Genomic DNA, 16686 nt, shown 5'->3' with positions numbered 1-16686 from the left:
ACCCCTTGTTAACCACCGCTATCATGTCGTACGTCACTCCCATCCCAGTACATACACAAACACCCATCCTAACCCTACAGATCCATCCTAACCACCCTCGGCCTCCAAGCCACCGCCAACGAACCTATCCCCAACAACGCCGTCGCCTACCTCATCGGCAACTGGTTCTTCGCGCACGGGGTGCTGAGCACCCGACCCGCCAAGCGACTCCTCCGCCTAGACCACAACGTGGCGCCGCGCGAAGACCTCACCACCTACGGCGAGGCCGCCGTGCAAGCGGGCAAAATCACCCGCCGACAATTAAACCGACTGAAGCGCCAGGAAGCCGCGCATGCGAATGCCATCGAGGGGTTTCCACTTTTTGTGGCGGCGAGTGCGTATTACACCTTTATCTACATTCATTCATTTACAGAGATTGGATGGATGCATGGGTCGGTACTAATAGTAATGATTTTTATTATAGTGCTGGTGGCATTACATACCGACTTACCGAACGACACAATCAATGGGATTGGCGCGTGGTATACGGTATCGCGGGTGGCGTTTGGATTAGCGTATGTGTTGATTGAATCGGAGGGGTGGAGCTTTTTGCGGTCGGTGTTGTGGTGGTCGGGGAATGTGAGTTGTATTACGGCGTTGGTGGTGGGCGGGAGGAAGTTGTGAGGGATGCATAATTGGGAGAAAATGGGAGATTGGGATCTCCGGCTGGATTGTTGATGTTGGGATGGTGATCTGCGGGGTACCGAGGTTATTCTTTTATTGTTTCGCGGATTAATGGGACTAGACTAGACTAATCCGTAATTAGGGAGCTTATGGGCTAGTTGGATAAACTCTGGATAGTTAACTAGTTATGGTGTTGACATGACTAAGAAAGGAATGTGCAAGGATAACGATACATCCCTGGGGTACCCGATCTGGGGATGCTGGATTCCCCACAATACTATACAGTATCTAAATCGTACATTCAGCTGCAGTAACAACAAACTTCCCAAGACCACCAACTCGGCAATCCTGCACTGCGGAATGATATCATCATCCGCATCTGCTCTATTCACCCATGAATCAAAAGACATCATCCACCCACTCCTCCACACCATGCACCTGCCACCTCACCACCATCCCAGATCCCCACCAAAACATGCCCCCACGACAGACAGCATCAATCCGACACCCCCCCCACACCCATTGGTGGAAGATCCCCCAACCCAGCCCTACAATCCGGGGAAATTTGCGCACGACAGTCCGTCACCGCGCACCGACCAAGTGGCTGATCACGAGATTTCCAGAACGCACCCCCAGACCACCAGTCGACTTTCCAATCCGTCGGGCCGTGCTGGTCGCTGACAGGTGGAAAAATCCCCTGCTTCCCCCGTGGGGATACCCCGGATCATGATGGTATCTGATTCTGGGGTATGCGAGAGGCTCGGCAGTGGGACGGATACCTACCTATATAAGTGGTGAAGTGCAGCTCACAAAGAAAGGGGTAGACTGAATCAAACTATCCATTCATCATGAGACTACTCTCGTATACTGCGCTGTTGCTCAGCGCCGGGACCCTCACATTCGGTGCTGCCGTGGGTGGACTCATTCCTGGGGCGCGAGTCATCCCGGCGTCTGATACAGCGGGATTACAGGCCATTGGGGCCCAGCATGGCAAGTATGCGGACCGACAGACGGTGACGATTCGGGCGTCGAAGAACGCGGCCGATGATGTGTCGGCGGATTTTCTGTGGGGGTTGCAGCGGGCGAACCATGGGGGACGGTTATTGTTGAAGGAGGGAGAGAAGTATGTTATTGGGAAGAAGTTGGATTTGACGTTTTTGGATGATATTGAGGTGCAGTTGGAGGGGGAGATTCAGGTTTGTCTCTAGTAGGATTCGATGAGGGTGGTGAGATGGCTGACGATATGATATAGTTCACGAATAATATCACGTACTGGCAAGCCAATAACTTTTACTATAGCTTTCAGAAGTCGATTACCTTCTGGCGCTGGGGTGGGCAGGATATTAAGATCTTTGGCAGTGGGGTGTTGAATGGGAATGGACAGAAGTGGTATGATGAGTTTGCGGGAAAGCAGATCTTGGTAGGTTTTGTCTACTGTGGGGGATGGATGGTGACTGACGATGACAGGATCCCGATAATACCTTCTACCGGCCGATTCTCTTCCTCACGGATAATGCCACCCGTGTGTCGGTCGAAGGTATCACGCAGCTGAACTCGCCCTGCTGGACCAACTTCTTTGTCCGCACAAATGATATCTCGTTTGATAATGTGTATATTCATGCGTTTTCCACGAATGCGTCGGTGAGTTACTTGATGGGTTGGTTGTTGATCTTCACTGACCGTTCAGTCTGATCCGGCCAACACGGACGGATTCGACTCGCTTGTAGTGGATAATTTTAGTGCCACCAACATGCGCATCGACGTGGGTGATGACTGCTTCTCTCCGAAGTCGAACACGAGCAACATCTTTGTGCAGAACATGTGGTGCAACAACACGCACGGGGTGAGCATGGGCAGTATCGGCGAGTATGCCGGCGAGATGGACTTTATCGAGAACGTGTACATTGAGAACGTGACACTATTGAACGGACAGGTACGCACACCTCTGACACTACCGAGCCATACTAATGAGAATAGAACGGCGCACGCCTCAAGGCCTGGGCCGGCCAGGACGTGGGTTACGGCCGCATGAACAACATCACCTACAAGAACATCCAGATCCAGAACACCGATGCGCCAATCGTGCTGGACCAATGCTACTTTGACGTGAATTCCACTGAGTGTGCCAAGTACCCGTCGGCCGTGAATATCACGAATGTGGTCTTTGAGAACGTGTGGGGAACATCCTCCGGCAAAGATGGCAAGGTGGTAGCCGATCTGGTGTGCTCGCCAGATGCCGTATGCACGAACATCACCTTGACGAATGTCAACTTGACGAGTCCGTCGGGAGGGGCAGAGATTGTCTGCAATGATATTCAGGGGGGGATTGGGGTGGATTGTGTGTCTGATTCGTCGGTTACGAAGAGGTCGTACTATTGATATTAGTGTTCTATATCACCAGCAATGAGCAGTACTTAGCATCACGGTTCGTAAGATTCCACAGTGATATCTTCCAAGGCCATAAGCTTGAAGCCAAATTGGTCTGAGGGTCAACCAATCCACTCAGTTGAGGGTTTGGGATGGGACGGTGTTTCCTTAGTGATATCTTCCTATTATTATAATCAACCTTTTATTCTCTGGTATTACGAGTAAGTTGATGTTGGTTTGAGAATTAGTTAGGTGTATTAGGGCTAATTGCGGCTACAAAAAGTACCCAGGTTTGGATGTAGGGTTGGCCTTGGTATCAATCATACGACCCAACATTAAATCGAAACAACAGACCTAACCTATCATCCCATTCCAATCCCAATTTACATAAATCACAACCACCCACCTCTCAGGGGTACCTAAATGGCAATAAAATGAGTGGGTACCTTGCTATCACGCACCTTGCAGACAAGGACCTTGGTATCCCATCACCACACCACACCAATCACATCACCGATGATAAATCCGTTACCTTGGTGGCAGGGCATATATAAAGATATCTATACTCAGTATCCAGAGGATGAATTGTTCTTCTTTTTTTCATTCATTTTCTATTCTTTTACTCTCTAAATTATCCCAGAGAGAGAGAGAGAGAGGAAACGAGATGATCGACTCCGGCAAAGAATCCCTCACGTATCCGGCCCCGTCGGCACAAACTCCCAGTGATGGAGTTGAGGGGGCGAAGAAGAGGAAGTTGCCGGTTACGTTATTGTCTGGGTTCTTGGTACGTATCTATCTTGTTTTGTTGGGTTGGTTGTGAATGGACCTTGCTGGTGTGCTATGTATGGTGGTGTGTGTGTGTGTGGCTAAGTGGTATCCAGGGAAGTGGAAAAACCACCCTCTTGGAACATATTCTCCAGTCGGCGGATCATGGGCTACGGATCGCGGTGATTGTGAATGATATGAGCAGGTATTCCTATTTTCCCCTTTTCTTTCTTTATTTCTAGTATTGGGTTATGTTTAGGATGGGACACACACCCTTCCCTCCTTATACCCAATAACCCTACCTATCTCACCAAATCTACTCCAAGCAAGCATCTAACAAATCCAGTCTCAACATCGACGCCACGCTCATCAAATCCCACCACCACAGCATCTCGCACACCAAAGAATCCCTCATCCAATTACAAAACGGCTGCATCTGCTGCACGCTCCGAGGGGATCTGCTCTCCGAACTCGCCCGTCTGACCACCCAGGATGGGGTCGAGTACGTGGTGATTGAAAGTACGGGCATTAGTGAACCGATGCAAGTGGCCGAGACGTTCACGGCGGAGTTCAGTGCCGCGATGTTGGAAGCGGGGGGTGATGCGGGGTTGGGGTTGGAGGGCTTGGATGGGGAGAGTAGGAGGGTTGTGGAGGATGTGTATGTTTATACCCTCTCTCTTTTGCCGTTTCGTTCGTGGGGATAAGTATATGCTAATGATGATGATGATGATGATGGGGATAGGGTAAAACAAGGCGGTCTCTCCACCCTCACAACCCTCGACACGACCGTCACCGTCCTGGACGCATTCAACCTCCACCATAATCTCCACACTGCCGAGTTCCTCTCCGATCGCTACGGTTCCGGGGAAATCATCCCCGAAGACGAGCGAACGATTTCCGACCTCATGGTCGATCAGATCGAATTCGCCGACGTCATTATCATTAACAAGATCGATATGGTGGATCAATCGGTGCGGGACAAAATCCGGACGTTAATCGGGTTGCTCAATCCCGTGGCCAAGGTGCTGGAGAGCAAGTATTCGAAGATTGATGTGAAGGAGGTGTTGGGGACGGGGAGATTTGATTTCCTTCGTGCGGCGAGTGGAGCCGGTTGGTTGAGGAGTTTGCATGAGATGAGCAAGGTCGAGACTGCGAATGGGGTGCGCATGGCGCCGAAGCCGGAGACCTTGGAGTGAGTATCCTTTCTTCTTTTTGCTATTGAGATGTAGTTGGGATGAGGCTAACAAGTCAGGTACGGCATTAATAACTTTGTGTATACGGCTAGACGGCCATTCCAACCGCGACGACTGTTTGAGTTGTTATATGATAAGTTTATTTTGTTGCAGAATGCGGGGGGTGATGATGAAGAAGAAGAAGAAGAAGAAGAAGAAGAAGACGACGAAGAAGATGAAGACGAAGAAATGCCCGACCTGGACCAACCGACCCCCGAAACCATCCTCGCCAACAAACGCGCCCACCCCATCCTGCACTCGGTCCTCCGCTCGAAAGGCTTCTTCTGGCTAGCCACCCGCCCCTACCAGTTCGGCGAATGGAGTCAAGCCGGCGCCATGCTCACCCTAGGCTGTGGCGGCGGGTGGTTCGCCGAGTTGCCCGACGAAGCGTGGCCCGAGGACGCAGACGTGCGCAAGTCCATCACAGATGACTTTCAAGGCGAATGGGGAGATCGCCGACAGGAGATTGTGTTTATCGGGGAGGGTATAGATACGGTGGCGGTTACGAAGTTATTAGATGAGTGTTTATTGGATGATGGGGAGATGAAACGGTGGGAAGGGATTATGCGGAAGAAGAGGGTGACCAGGAGGGAGAAGCAGGAGATGATGGCGGGGATTTGGGAGGATGGGTGGGAGGATTGGCCGTCGTTGGAAAAGGATGAGATAGAGGGGTCGGAAGAAGGGGGGAAGAGAAAGGCGAGTGAGTTTTTGCAGGGACAGGGGCATGGCCATGGACATAAGCATCATGGACATGCGCATGTACAGAAAAAGTGAGTTCTTATGTTGGTTTAGAGAAAAGTGGTTAGCATATTCATTACATACCTCGCTCTGGTAAGTTACACTATCTTAATACTATGTGCTCAGTCATATATTTACACCATATATACCACCCACCCTATATATACCATCCACTTGAACCAGGGACAGGAATCACCACCCCTCCACCCTCCTCATCCTCAAATGCATCCCCTCGACCGGCTTCGTCGTAACCGCCCCCGCAATATGAATCACCTGTTTCGGATCCTGCATCTCGATCTCAAACCGTCCCAAAACCCCCGTCAGAGCACATCTCAACTCCGCCTTTGCAAAGTCCTTCCCAATACATGCTCTCTGCCCATGCAGAAACGTAATCTGAGCGTAATTCGTCCCCGCCCCACCATGCTGATTAACAACAGCATTCCCATTCGCATCGGTATCCACCCACCGTTCCGGACGGAAGACGTCGGCGTCCTCGCCCCAGAACAGCGGACTGCGGTTGATGGCGTACGGGCAGAGGAGGACGCGAGTGCCCCGGGGTACGTGGGTGTTGGCGACGGTGGTGTCGCGGATGGATTCGCGGAGGGTGAGGGGCACGGTGGGGTAGAGGCGGAGGACTTCCTGGACGATGCCGTTGAGGAGGGGGAGGGATTCGAGGTCGGTGTGGGTGATGGGGGCGGTGCCGCTGGGGATGCGGGAGCGGATTTCGGCCCGGAGAGGAGCTTGGTACTCTGGGTGTTGGGTCAGGAGGTAGCAGGCCCAGGTGAAGGCGCTGGCGGTGGTTTCGTGCTGGATTTGGTTAGTGTTGTGGTGATATGGAGAAGGGCGGGGACATACGCCAGCTGCGAGGAATGTCAACATTTGATCGACCAGTTCGTCATCGGTAAAGTCGCCTCCTAGCATCATGGTTCCAAGAATATCGGCCTCGAGCTCTGCGGCCGTGGCTTGCGTTGCTACAATTGAGGCCCTCTTCTCCAAGACAATGTCCTTACATAGCTCGCGCAGGAAGCCCGTCTCCGTGTCGATGACACGGTTTAGGCGCCATGGGAGTCGCCGCGCGAACCACTGCGGGAGCAGCACGTTGACAGCCAGAAAGGCAATCTTCTCTTTCGTGGGCTCGAGAATGGCCAGGAAGCTGTCGGCGACTTTGTTCTCGGGGTTTTGGAGCGAGCGAAAGTCGCGGCCCATGGCCGCGGGGCCGATAATGTCGAGGGTGAGGCGGCTGTTTGATTAGCATTATATGATACTACAGCTGATTATGTAGACCAATCGGAGGGAAATACCTAGCCCACACACTCATCTCAACCTTTCCCTCATTCGTGGCCATCTCCCGCTCCAGCTCCTCCATCAACACCCCCGTCTTCCCCCACATCAGCCCATACAGTGCCCGGATATTTCGTACATTGAACGACGGCGTTAGCGCCCGTCGCTGCTTCTTGTGCGCGCCGCCCTCGGACAGAATCAGTCCGAATCCGATAATCCGTGCTAGAAACTCGCGCGTGCGCCACGGCTTCTCAAAGTCGTAGGTGTTGGTACTCATAATGTCCAGCAGGGCCTGGTGATTCGTAGCCAGCAGGAAACTCCGGTTGAAGATGTCACGGAAATGAATGAGCCCGTCATTGGGGATGGTTTTCATCCATTGCAGCGGAAGCCGGCCGCGAGGGTCGTCAAAAATCACGCGGCCGTGGTTGAGATTGCCCTACCTTGTTAGCATACAGAGTAGACAAGTCCATCATCAGCATCATACCGGAAGAGTAGGCAGATGACGCAGCGGCGTCACAAAGTACGGATAGACAAACAATCCCCAGATCAATCGGAGGCTTAGATTACCCGCCAGCGATAAAGCCGTCACACTGCGAAATGCCCAGTCGGGCAGCAAGCTGCGCTGTAGCAAATAGGCCTCCAGCAAGGCAACGGACAGCAGCACCAACGGAGAGTCCATGATGGTGGTGATACAGGAGGTAGCACAGACTGCTCCGAAGTCGACTGAGAAGAGTCTGTTTTAGATTAAGAGCGGGGATCAGGGAGCGATCGACTGCCCTAATCAGGGTTGCCTCGGTGGCACATGAGTCGATCACCACCCCGGCCTCTCGGGCAGCAGCCATCTGATACGAAGGGTCCAGGCAGACAGCAGATCATCACCACTGCAACCATCGCATCACATGTGTCCGAACCAAGATCGGCAGGATCAACACGCAAAATCCGAGCCAGTGGATCTCATCTCCGCAATTCCAACTGCCCGAAACCTTAACCCTCACATCGCAACGCTTTCCATTTCCGGGGTGATCTCATAATTGTGTAGTCCATGCGAGCCTCGGTTGCATGTCATACAGCCAGTTCTTATATAGCAACGGCGCGACGGTGGACGTGCATCCAGTCTCGGTACTTTGTTCATGCAACACCACTGAATCATCATGTCGCTTCTTTCCCCCGCTGTCGTCCACGAATGGGCCCAAACCGCTCTGGCCAACCTGCCGCCCCCGGCCCAGCAGGCCCTGCTGCATCCGCTGGTCCCTAAAGCCATCGGTGCGGTGCTGGCGCTTACTGCGCTGCGCCAGACCAACCGGGTCCTCAACACTCTGTCGCTCAATAATTTGAGCACCCGAACCTGGGACAACGATCGCGAGCTGGTTCTCGTGACGGGCGGATGCAGCGGTATCGGCAAGCAGATCATGACCGAGCTGTCCAGCCAGGGCGCCCGGGTCATTATCCTGGACATCCAGGAACCGTCCTTCACACTCCGTATTTCTCCCCCCATCACCCATGTTAACCCCCATTAACACGCACAGCTCCCAACGTAACCTTCTACAAAGCCGACATTACCTCCTCCACCGCCCTCCACCCCGTGGCCGAGCAGATCCGCTCCGAGCACGGCCATCCTACCGTGCTGGTCAACAACGCCGGTGTGGGCCACGACAAGACCATCCTAGATGAACCCGAGGCAAAGATCCGACAGACGTTCGAGGTCAATACCATCTCGCATTTCATAACAGTGCGAGAGTTTCTCCCCGCCATGATCGAGCGCAACCACGGCCATGTGGTGACCGTGGCGAGCATGGCCAGTTTTGTGGCGCTGGGGGAGATGATCGATTACTGTTGTTCAAAGGCGAGTGCGTTGGCGTTCCACGAGGGATTGGGGCAGGAGTTGAAGTATTGGTATAAGGCGACGGGAGTGAAGACTAGGTGAGATCCTCTGAAACTCGAGAAGAAGACGGCTGCTGATAGCTTAAAAGTGTGGTTCACCCCTTTTGGGTGCGCACCCCCATGATCCAGCAGTTGACGGACGCCGGGAACGAGTTCAAGCAGCCGGTCTTGACGGTCGAGCGGGTGGGAAATGCCATTGCAAAGCAGATCGTATCTGGCAAAAGTGGGCAGGTCATCCTGCCGGAGAAATACTGGGTGGCCAGTCTGGTGCGGGCGTTTCCCACGTGGTTGCAGGAGCGAGTACGGGCGCTGGCGTCGGCGGATTTGCTGCATTTGCGGGAGTGGCAGGAGAAGCAGGAGAAGAAATGATACCTTGGATGTATTTCTATGTTAGCATAATCTAATGAATTTTTAATCACGATGATGCATACTTGTTGTATTCTGTCCGTGGTGGGTGAGAATCGTCTTACTCTGCCTTGGAAGATAGAAATCAGTGACTGGGAAGAGAGATGGAGGAGGGGAATGCTGCGGGTGTTTGGCTGCTTCTGATGGTGTTTGCATCACATTTGCTTCTTGCTTTTGCATAATTGCACACTTTGTACTTGAACAGCTAAATCATATACATTACATACACCAATACACTAGTCAATATACACACGTATCTCATACAGCTACAGCACCTCCCGCAACCAACTAACCACTCGCTTGCCCTGCACCGTCTCATCCCGATCCCCGATATACATATTATAGATGGGGGCCACATGGCCCTCACCCTCGCCCACACACAGCTCCACCCGCCCAAACCCGGCCGAGAACTTGTCCACAAAGCCACGAATGACAGGCAACAAGATCTCGCTTCCCCCACCACACACCAACACCCGCTCCACCGGAAACGTGGTAAACCAGTCCGTCGGCGCCGTCGACAGGTCCGTGTAATAGTCGCGCCGCGCCGTACCCAGATAAGCTTTCGCCCATGGCCCCGCCACCCCTGGAGTGATCAGATCGCCGCGCGAGTCAATGACCTGGTCTGTGTAGTCGGTTTCCATGCTCGTCCAGGGTGCGATCATCATCGCCCCGAGGAGGTTCCCCGACAGTGTGATGGGAGCGATCTCCGGGTGCGGATGCGCCAGATGAGAAAGCACTCCGCCGACGAGATTCCCCCCCGCGGAGTCACCACCTAGCGCGATGTGTGATGGACTGTGGTTGGTCTTGTCGAGGACGTAGCGCAGAGCGGATACGGCCTGGCGAAGCTGCGTGGGATAGGTGGCTTGGGGAGCGAGGGTGTAGGTGAGGGTGAAGACGGCCAGAGATTTGTTGGACGCCGCCATGGAGGCAATCAGCTTGGTGAAGAACTTGAAGTACCCTACATTGGCAGGAAGGGCAAAGCCACCGCCTGGGGGATTGTTAGTGCATAGACATAATGGCATGCATCCGAAAAACATACCGTGGTACCAGATCAGGACGTTGTCGGCCGTTTGGTCGCCGATCCAATGGCCCAAGGCACCATCGCCAAGGTCAACGGTCTTGCAGGGGAGCTTGTGCTTCCGCACGTAACGTTCGTAGTTCTTGTCGGTCGTGGGGAGAGCATATCTGGGAAGTCAGTGGTGTCAGTGGTCAGTGGCAGTGGTCAGTGTGTGTGGTGAAGAATGTAACACGCACTGCATCTGCGCCACGGACAGGCGCACGGTGGCCTTGCGGAACGCCGCATAGCCAATGTGCAGCACCAAAGTCTTGGGATAGGCGGTGGAGCGCCAAAGGGAGGTGAGAGTGGCCCAGAGAATGGTCAGGACAATCGAGGCCAGGGCAGGCACAAAGTCAAGTTTCTCCGCCGGGGAGAGGGAGATGGCGCGCGGTTGAATCATGATGGAGGGGAACACAAGCCGTTGTGCTTCAGGTCACATCCCGGCCGTGCAACCCTGGCCACCACCCAACTTATCTAACTGGCATCTTCACGAGCCATTGTGCGACGGCCAGTGCGAGCAACAGATCCCCGTGGCCGATCCAGGCATGTGAGTCGCAAGGGTTACCGCTTTGGGAAGCGATATGCAGCGCCGATCCCCCGATCCATTTTGCGGATTTGCGGGTCAGGTCAGGGTCCAGTCCAAATTCTGAAGAAATCTGAAGCTGCGCAACTTGCAGCCCGTTGCACTTCCCCTCGTCTGCCTCGGACGCCATTCGGCCACAGCCGAGGCCATGTGAGGGGTGTGTGCCAGTCTGTCTATAAATCGTGGTCGGGGATTCCATTCCATCGGTCTCTCCTTGTTTCCATCTCCCCTATACATCATTCATCATGGATACTGATTCCGAACCTCTTGACGTGCTCATCGTGGGCGCCGGTATCTCCGGCATCAACGCGGCCTATCGCGTGCAATCGCAGTTCCCCAACTATCGCTACGCCATCATTGAGGCTCGCGACCGGCTGGGCGGCACCTGGGATCTCTTCAAGTACCCCGGCATTCGCTCCGACTCGGATCTCTTCACCTTTGGCTTCTCGTGGTATCCCTGGGATCGCAGCAACCCCATCGCCGAGGGGGCCTCGATCGTGTCATATCTGCATCGGGCCACCAAAAAATATGGCATCGACCAGCACATCCACTACCAGCAGCGCCTGCTGGGCGCCGACTGGTCCTCGGAAGACCAACTCTGGTCGCTGACCATCGACCACAATGGCCAGTCGCGTCCCTTGACGGCGCGCTTCCTCATCTTTGGCACGGGCTACTACGACTACAACCAGCCCCTGCAGGCCGACATCCCCAACCTGTCACGCTTCACGGGGGAAGTCATTCACCCGCAGTTCTGGCCCGAGGACCTGGACTACAAGGACAAGAACATTGTCATCATCGGCAGCGGTGCCACAGCCATTACTCTGCTGCCTAAGCTGGCCGAAAAGGCCGCCCGCGTGACAATGCTGCAGCGCAGTCCGACGTACATCCTGTCCCTTCCCAACCGGAACAAATCATGGTTGAGCTATGTGCTGCCGTCCGGCATCTTCCGCCGCTTCCAGCGCCTCAACTGGTTCATCAGCTCGTGGCTGTTCTTCTGCTTCTGCCAGGCCTTTCCGAGTGTCGCGAAATTCCTGCTGCGGTTGTCGGTGACACGCCAGCTGCCCGAGTCGGTACCATTCTCTCCGCACTTCGAGCCGCGGTACAATCCCTGGGACCAGCGTCTCTGCGTGTGTCCCGATGGAGACTTTTTCCGCTCGCTGCACTCGGGCCATGCCGACGTCAAGACCGACACCATCCGCACCGTCACCGAGACCGGCATCGAGCTAAATTCTGGTGAGACTCTCCCGGCCGACCTGATCGTGACTGCTACGGGCCTGCGTCTCCAGATCGCAGGCGGCGCCTCTCTCACCGTTGACGGCATCCCCGCGCACCTCCCAGACAAGTACCTCTGGCACGGCATGATGGTGCAGGACCTCCCCAACACGGCCTTTGTGATCGGATACACCAACGCGTCATGGACCCTGGGCGCCGATGCCACCGCGCTGTTCCTGTGCCGGTTGATGGGCGAGATGGACCGCCGGGGCAGTCCGTCGGCAACGCCGCGCCTCCAGGGCGATGAGATCACTAAGATCCAACCGCGTCGCCTGCTGAACCTGAACTCGACGTACGTGACGCGCGCCGTGGGATCCTTGCCCAAGGCCGGCGATCGGGGGCCGTGGGTGCCGCGGGAGAATTATCTGCAGGATGTGTGGTTTGCACAGCATGGCGAGTTGAACGGAATAGAGTTTGCAGGGGGGAAGAAGGAGCAGTAGATCTGCTTTTCATTCTTTCGGTATTCTTACTTTCACAATCCTAATGTTCCCTAGTGTATGTATCTGATGGTTATGCGTATATATTCTTGTCCTAGTCGATAATCTACATAATAACCTAATGATCTGTATCGCTCCCATGACATCATCCGATCCCATTCCCGACATTCCTTCCCGACCATTTCATCGCACAATGCGACAACTAACAATGAACGAAGAATCCTTCCGAGCTATCCGAACCATCCGAACCATTATCCGACCCACATCCATCCCCCATCCCAACAGCAGATCATTCCCAGCCGCTTCCCCCCTTCAACACAATCACAGAAGTAACCTGCACCACATAATCCACCGTACCACTTGCAGAGTACCTAAAAGTTATATCACGCCAAAGACACCCCCAGTAATAGTTAATACAGAACTATTTCTACCTCTTCTGGCACAGTAGTAATATCTCTTACGAATGAAAATAATGAAAAGGAAAGTAATAGTAGGTAGGTAGGTAGGACTGTATTCAGCCTCGCCGATCGCATTCCCTCGATACTACAATAATTAGTAATACCATTTCTACTAGTACATAATTCTATATTAAGTATCATGTGAATTGTGAATAATGCCTGTCCTTGGCACATAGCGAATTTATCTACTACCTACTACTATAGTGCTAGGTAGATACTATGTAAATCCCGAGATGCGATCCGAGACAATAGTACAGTGGAGGATTAGTGAGCATTGTTTCCTCTGTAGGTGGCTAGGTGGGTTTGTTAGTTGCCGAGATGGGTTGCGAGAAAGGTACAAGGGAGGTGGATAAACCGGTTTGATGGGAGAGAGACAGTCATGATGTCATGGTGTTTGGTTGCGTCGGGGGTGGTACTCGGGATATACGGATGTACGCGGTGCTTTGTCTTCTTTCTTATATTTTTTTTGTTGGTGTGGAGGGTGGAGTGGGGAGAAAGATATATAATTTGATTGATGGTGGTATATTGATGTTTCTTATTGTACGGAGGATTGGATTTGATTAGGGACGATATCCTTGTCACCGTCTACACCGATATTCATTACCTTCATTCCGAGTCTACTGAGGATTGAAACAACATGGACACCTATCAAGATACTCTCACCCTTCCCCGGGCCAAAACACCCCTCAATGTCCTGGTCATGGGCGCCGGGATTGCCGGTCTGACGGTCGCGTTGGCGCTACATCAAGCCGGCCACAAGGCGACCATCCTCGAGCGCGTCCATGGGATCGCCGAGGTCGGCGCGGGGATTCAGATGGCTCCCAATGCGGCGAGAATTCTGGGACGATTGGGACTATTGGAAGAGGTGATGAGTAAGGCGAATACCATGGAGATTAATTCGCTACGACGGTATGAGAATAATGAGGAGTTGGGGCAGGCGCCGTTGATGCCGGGGGTAGGTTCTCTCCGCTCATTTCGGTCGTGGAAAGAAATAGGAATGTGATGTAACTAATCGGTCAGGTCGGCGAGCGATATCACGCCCCCCTCGCGGTCATCCATCGCGGTGATCTGCAACGCATCCTGCTCGACGCATTTAGAAACCAAAACATCACCATCCGGACCAATGCCCGCGTTGTAGGGGCCGCCCCCGACTTCAGTGCCCGCGTGTAGTCGCACACCGGTGAGTGGGTGGAGGGCGATGTGGTGATCGGCGCCGACGGCATCAAGTCCGATCTGCGACATCAAATGGCGGCGCATCACGGCGTCCATGATATCTGTCAGCCGACCGGAGATGCGGCGTACCGTATTTAGATCCCCAAGGAGAAGGTGCAAGGGGACGAGCGGGCGCTGGAGCTCCTGTAGCGGAATGTGGGGATGCGGTGGATGGGCCTCGGGGGCCATATCATGGCGTATCCGATCAAGAACAACAGCGTGTATAACATGGTGCTGTTGCATCCGCAAAAGGAGGGGGCGGCGACCGAGGAGAGTTGGACGAATCCGGGCGACAAGCGGGAGATGGAGGAGTTTTATGCGCAGTGGAACGGGCTGGTGCGGAGTCTGCTGAGTTACGTGCCTGACGGAGAGGTCATGGAGTGGACGCTCAACTCACATTTCCCCCTTCCCACCTGGATCGAAAATCGCGTTGTTTTGATGGGCGATGCGTGTCACCCGATGCTGCCGTACGTGGCACAAGGCGCGGCGCAGGCGATCGAGGATGCGGGCGTGCTGGCGTGCGCACTGTCCCTGACGGAGGATCTTGACGGCGCTTTGGCGGTTTATGAGCGCGTGCGTAAGGACCGGGCCGAAAAGATCCAGAAAAGCGCAGCGGTTACGCGCAAGGCGTTGCATCTGCCCGATGGCGAGGAGCAGCGGAAGAGAGATGAGGCCATTCGGGGGCCAGGAAAGAATCCCGATCTATGGGCAGATCACGACTGGCAGGATTTCATGTGGGGTGAGTTATGCAGTGAATGCTTTCCCAAAATGCGTGATACTGACCTGTCAGGCACGGACGTCATGAAGGAGACGGTGGGCCAGTTCGAGGACCTGCTCGCCCGGAGTCACGGATATCATCCGCATGCGCTGAATGCGGTGGCCTATTAGCATGTTGTGGGTTGTGACTGGTTCGCCGGTGTATCCGACCGCTGGTTTGCAATCTGGGGGCATTGTCTGCCCGGCGCTTCCAGAGTCGGGAGTGGTTGGTTATACTAAAATCCTAGTCCTCCATAGGATCTGTTGTACCATGTCTGGGTCAAGTATACTCCGCGCCTGTCTGACTGTCTAGACCGGCCGACCAGCCAGCCCGCGCTGAACCGTCAGCACCTTGGGGTCCCAGCTGACAAGCGCCATCCTGCAGTGCGAGCTAGTTGGACGCCAGCCCGGGCCAGACCGTCTGACATGTCGGGGGAACAAGGCAGCCCGGAAAGTGACAAGCGCCACCAGCTGAGGATCCCATTATTGATTGTACTGTGGATAGGGGGGAGGCTAGCAGAGTCCCAACTTCCAAGTTCCAAGAGGAGACCGTACCCGCTGGAAGTTCAGGTGTTAATTCAAGGTAGCATCAGCTCAATCTATTTCAATCTATTCCGGCGATCGGTAATATATGTTAATCTGCTCTGGGAACTGTCCGGCCCAATAATTAGACCCAGAGTCGCTCACAGGAAGCGCTAGGGAAATTTCGTAGCAGTGTTGGGGGCTTATGCAACTTGAGCCGTGGGGTCCAGAAGAGAGTTGCATGGGGTGCCATTTTCCAGCAGTAGCGTTGAAACGGCGACGGTTTAGTGCCTGTCGCAAAAGAAAGATGCTTTTAGTTTGTGAAGGGAAGAAAATAATCCGAGGAACACGGAGGAATGCGTCTGCATGGTTCGCCTTGGGGAGTCCACGTTTCCCGATAACCTTCGAGGAATCACACAAACCTTAGTAGTTTGTCGGCTCAGGACAGGGTGCTTGGGCTCAGATAACAAGCACTCGTACGAAGGCCTCGCTTCTCTGCAGCTGCAGTCGCTCCGCAGGCTGCCGCCGCGGGCCTCGTCATGGTGACTTGCCCCCCATGCGTGACTGCGACCACTGATCCACAGGAGGCTATCGATTGACACATTCCGTGCAGGACACATTCCTCGGTAGGAGTGCCCGATGGTTGTGGTCCGTTGAAACCCGGAGGACTCGAGCGACGTACCTGTGGGCAAGTCCAGAGCCTGCCGAGCTGAGCAGGTCTGCCCTGTCATTTGTAATTTGCCAAGTGGAGAAGCTGAGGGCCGAACTAATTATGGACGATTAAGCCATCGTTCAGCGTCCACCAAGTGGAACCCTTAGTACGGTTCATGTATTCCGTGCTGCAGGTATCTACCATCAGGACGAGGGAGGGGTTGGCAGGATATATTCATTTTGATGGCATGATCGACATGGTTCCAGGAGAAGTGCCAGAATCTCGGGTACTCCGTACACTCCAGGAGACGGAGCAGGTCGTCATACTGGACAATCGGTGAATGATCATTCTTTCACACTCAAATTGCCTACCAGCATTCTTTTGTACGCCGTAGTACTTTGTAGT

The 16686-nt window shown here is 54.0% G+C and overlaps 8 protein-coding genes across 8 annotated transcripts; 5 read left to right on the top strand and 3 right to left on the bottom strand.

The window, feature by feature from the left end:
• Window positions 1–23: 23 nt before the first annotated feature.
• Window positions 24–663, top strand: BO80DRAFT_444540 (MAPEG family protein; the record flags this gene model as incomplete). Its single annotated transcript, XM_025721436.1, has 3 exons — window positions 24–28; window positions 81–373; window positions 464–663. 3 exons carry the CDS (start codon window positions 24–26, stop codon window positions 661–663), a joined length of 498 nt encoding a protein of 165 aa, XP_025575791.1.
• Window positions 664–1511: 848 nt separating this feature from the next.
• BO80DRAFT_493248 (CobW domain protein) lies at window positions 1512–5801 on the top strand (the record flags this gene model as incomplete). Its single annotated transcript, XM_025723808.1, has 9 exons — window positions 1512–1859; window positions 1916–2083; window positions 2131–2304; window positions 2351–2596; window positions 2641–3003; window positions 3912–4000; window positions 4142–4453; window positions 4538–4987; window positions 5048–5801. 9 exons carry the CDS (start codon window positions 1512–1514, stop codon window positions 5799–5801), a joined length of 2904 nt encoding a protein of 967 aa, XP_025575790.1.
• Window positions 5802–5832: 31 nt separating this feature from the next.
• BO80DRAFT_424666 (cytochrome P450) lies at window positions 5833–7777 on the bottom strand. The gene is made up of 4 exons (XM_025719334.1): window positions 7531–7777; window positions 7067–7482; window positions 6621–7005; window positions 5833–6572 (listed from the first exon to the last, which is right to left on the bottom strand). Exons 1-4 carry the CDS (start codon window positions 7723–7725, stop codon window positions 5958–5960), a joined length of 1611 nt encoding a protein of 536 aa, XP_025575789.1. The 5' UTR covers window positions 7726–7777; the 3' UTR covers window positions 5833–5957.
• Window positions 7778–7937: 160 nt separating this feature from the next.
• BO80DRAFT_501748 (SDR family oxidoreductase) lies at window positions 7938–9347 on the top strand. The gene is made up of 3 exons (XM_025724295.1): window positions 7938–8525; window positions 8573–8966; window positions 9017–9347. Exons 1-3 carry the CDS (start codon window positions 8198–8200, stop codon window positions 9294–9296), a joined length of 1002 nt encoding a protein of 333 aa, XP_025575788.1. The 5' UTR covers window positions 7938–8197; the 3' UTR covers window positions 9297–9347.
• A 154-nt stretch (window positions 9348–9501) lies between these two features.
• Window positions 9502–10864, bottom strand: BO80DRAFT_424664 (lipase/thioesterase family protein). Its single transcript, XM_025719333.1, has 3 exons — window positions 10587–10864; window positions 10372–10517; window positions 9502–10320 (listed from the first exon to the last, which is right to left on the bottom strand). Exons 1-3 carry the CDS (start codon window positions 10787–10789, stop codon window positions 9599–9601), a joined length of 1071 nt encoding a protein of 356 aa, XP_025575787.1. The 5' UTR covers window positions 10790–10864; the 3' UTR covers window positions 9502–9598.
• Window positions 10865–11043: 179 nt separating this feature from the next.
• BO80DRAFT_424663 (flavin-containing monooxygenase) lies at window positions 11044–12806 on the top strand. The gene has a single exon (XM_025719332.1). It carries the CDS (start codon window positions 11218–11220, stop codon window positions 12682–12684), a length of 1467 nt encoding a protein of 488 aa, XP_025575786.1. The 5' UTR covers window positions 11044–11217; the 3' UTR covers window positions 12685–12806.
• Window positions 12807–13655: 849 nt separating this feature from the next.
• On the top strand, window positions 13656–15708 carry BO80DRAFT_493243 (salicylate hydroxylase). Its single transcript, XM_025723807.1, has 6 exons — window positions 13656–14094; window positions 14160–14273; window positions 14310–14402; window positions 14451–14465; window positions 14502–15090; window positions 15142–15708. The coding sequence occupies exons 1-6, from the start codon at window positions 13777–13779 to the stop codon at window positions 15237–15239; spliced, it is 1227 nt and encodes a 408-aa protein (XP_025575785.1). The 5' UTR covers window positions 13656–13776; the 3' UTR covers window positions 15240–15708.
• On the bottom strand, window positions 15478–16595 carry BO80DRAFT_59009 (uncharacterized protein). The gene is made up of 2 exons (XM_025724625.1): window positions 16052–16595; window positions 15478–15920 (listed from the first exon to the last, which is right to left on the bottom strand). Exons 1-2 carry the CDS (start codon window positions 16358–16360, stop codon window positions 15717–15719), a joined length of 513 nt encoding a protein of 170 aa, XP_025575784.1. The 5' UTR covers window positions 16361–16595; the 3' UTR covers window positions 15478–15716.
• Window positions 16596–16686: the final 91 nt, after the last annotated feature.

Source organism: Aspergillus ibericus (assembly GCF_003184845.1).
Source record: "Aspergillus ibericus CBS 121593 unplaced genomic scaffold BO80scaffold_17, whole genome shotgun sequence".
Classification (NCBI taxonomy): domain Eukaryota; kingdom Fungi; phylum Ascomycota; class Eurotiomycetes; order Eurotiales; family Aspergillaceae; genus Aspergillus; species Aspergillus ibericus.
This window is presented reverse-complemented; position numbering and strand designations above follow the sequence as displayed.